Here is a 2,500-nt window from a genome sequence, read left to right on the forward strand (position 1 = left end):
GAGACGGGAGAGCTGGACAACACCTACATTATCTACACCTCAGACCACGGCTACCACATCGGCCAGTTTGGCCTGGTCAAGGGCAAGTCCATGCCCTACGACTTTGACATCCGGGTGCCCTTCTATATACGAGGCCCCAACGTGGAGGCGGGTGCTATGTGAGTGACTCAGCATCATATGACAAACTAGGAGAGGAAAAAGATCTGTCTCGCAATGCTCCTTTCCTGTAGGGGAAGTCCCTTTCTTTCTCCAACATTCTTGAAACTCCTACAACTCTGTGGATGTACCACATTTACATTTACATTTTTGGCATTTAGCAGACGCCTTATTCCAAAGCGACTTACAATCAATACATTTGACTACTAAGCAAGTGAATCATCAATCCACCAGTCGTAGCAGGAAGAGTAATCCAGCTCAGGCCCGGGGCCATTGATAGAAGGAAAAAACCTTCTTCTAAACTTCTTCTAAACCTAGGTTGTTGTTGTTGTTTTTTTTGTTTTTGTTATATAGACACTGGAGAGAGAAACAGTACAAGGGGGTCAATAGAAGTACAAGGGGGTCAATAGAGGTTTTTAGGGGACACAGTAGAGGGGAAAAGCGGGTGTCTTCAGGAGACGCAGTGCTGGGGGGCAGTAGATGTCTCATGTACCTACTATGTTTTGTCCTCTCCTCCACCTGTCTCCTGCAGTAACCCCCATATGGTGTTGAACATCGACTTGGCTCCCACCATGTTGGATATGGCCGGAGCTGACATACCCTCTGACATGGACGGCAAGTCTATCCTCAAACTGCTGGACACTGACAAACCTGTCAATAGGTACTCACTCACTGCCTTTCTATGTACATTTAAACACTCACTCACCCCAGTCGATTCTCTGAAACAGATGCAAACATATATGTTATATGTTATACATAACGATACATTACATAACAAAATGTTGTCTTTGTTTTACAATCATGGAAGCCTTACATTTCCAACTATCTAATATGCTATTATTGATTCGGGCAGACAAGTTTCCATTCTCATGTTTCAGGTTCCAGATCAACAAGAAGGGGAAAGTGTGGAGGGATTCCTTCCTGGTGGAGAGAGGGTGAGCGTAATTGATTGTGATGTCATTCTGAGGTCATTCTAAGGTCATGTTCTAAGGTCATGTTCTAAGGTCATGTTCTCACATGAAAGTCCGAATCAGGACCCGGAGCAAGTGGATGAGTTCGCAACATTGTTGCATAAATTATTTCTCTGATTTGCGTTCTCACAGCCCTTCATGTAAACGAAGCAACATACGCAATCGAAGCAACACACGTGGTAGTTGATTGGTCAGAAAAATTGAAAAAAAATGTAAGCAAGTTCGTCCCGCTCTTATCCAGATCAACACGCATGCGCTGTTGTTTTCCTATGGACAGCCTCGATGCGTCGTTTCTAACCGGAGAGAAACCACCCTTTTCAAGCGGAGCATCCGTCGGCTGTTTGCTCCGGGAGCGACTTCGAATGTGCGTTCTCACAGCTCCAAACGACGCAGAGCAAAGCGAACTTTATCCTAAACTCCGATTCCAAGTGAAGCAAATGTTCTAGTGAGAACACCCCCTGAGTGGCCTCCTACTGCCCACATCTGACACTGTCCTGTTCACACAGGAAGCCTCTCCACAAGAAGGATGATGGGAAGGAGGAGGCCCAGGAGGAGAACACTCTGCCCAAGTACAAGAGGGTGAAGGACCTGTGTCAGAGGGCCGAGTACCAGAGCTCCTGTGAACAGCCTGGTCAGGTGTGTATACACACACACACACACACACACACACACACACACATTCAACCTACTCAGAAGCTGAGAACGTCCACAGAGACTGAGACAGACCTTTTCCAAAAACTGATGTTTGTGGTGCTGGTGGAAAGCCAGTGGGAAGTATAGAAAGACTGTGTAAGGTAGGGAGATGAAAGGAATATGGAAAGTTAGATCTTTACCTTTTCTTTTTACTGTTTTCCCCTGCTTTTATATTCATTCTATGCATGTATATGTTTTTATATATGTTTTAATATTCACTTTATGTTCTTATTCCTGTTGTAAAGCACTTTGAGCTGCATTTCTTGTATGAAAGGTGCTATATAAATAAAGCTTTACTTACTTACTTACTTACAACCAACAAAGGGTTTGGCATGATAAAAACAATTCAGCCAACTCTTGATCTCTCTCTCTACCGTCTCTCTCTCTCTGTGTAGAAGTGGCAGTGTGTGGAGGACGCGTCTGGTAAGCTGAGGTTGTTTAAGTGTAAGGGCATGGCAAGCCTCTACGCCCCACGTCTTCAGGCTCCCATGGCCAGTGTTGGGTCCCAGCTCCAAGGCCGCGTCTCCAACAGGGACCCTAACTGTGACTGCAGCTTCCAAGCCTTAAAACCTACATCTCTGAAGAGGAAGAAATTCTCCAAGAAAAGTGAGTTATGTACCCTACTCAGTCACTCAAGTCTTATAGGAGTCCTGTATTGAGCTTACCGATGGGCTCTTATG

General features: G+C 45.3%; 1 protein-coding gene across 1 annotated transcript in view; it reads left to right on the plus strand.

Moving 5' to 3' along the window:
- sulf2a (sulfatase 2a) overlaps positions 1–2,500 on the plus strand; it is a gene marked incomplete at both ends in the record, with an annotated part of 15,705 nt that overhangs the window by 7,658 nt on the left and 5,547 nt on the right. Inside the window, 5 exons of the mRNA XM_080546183.1 lie at positions 1–158; positions 689–817; positions 1,035–1,091; positions 1,634–1,763; positions 2,216–2,426. The exon at positions 1–158 is cut by the window's left edge and continues 18 nt beyond it. Of these exons, the coding sequence (XP_080402309.1) occupies positions 1–158; positions 689–817; positions 1,035–1,091; positions 1,634–1,763; positions 2,216–2,426 (685 nt within the window). The remainder of the gene's footprint in view (positions 159–688; positions 818–1,034; positions 1,092–1,633; positions 1,764–2,215; positions 2,427–2,500) is intronic.

The sequence above is a fragment of the Nansenia antarctica genome (assembly GCF_963989245.1).
Source record: "Nansenia antarctica genome assembly, chromosome: 15".
NCBI lineage: Eukaryota > Metazoa > Chordata > Actinopteri > Argentiniformes > Microstomatidae > Nansenia > Nansenia antarctica.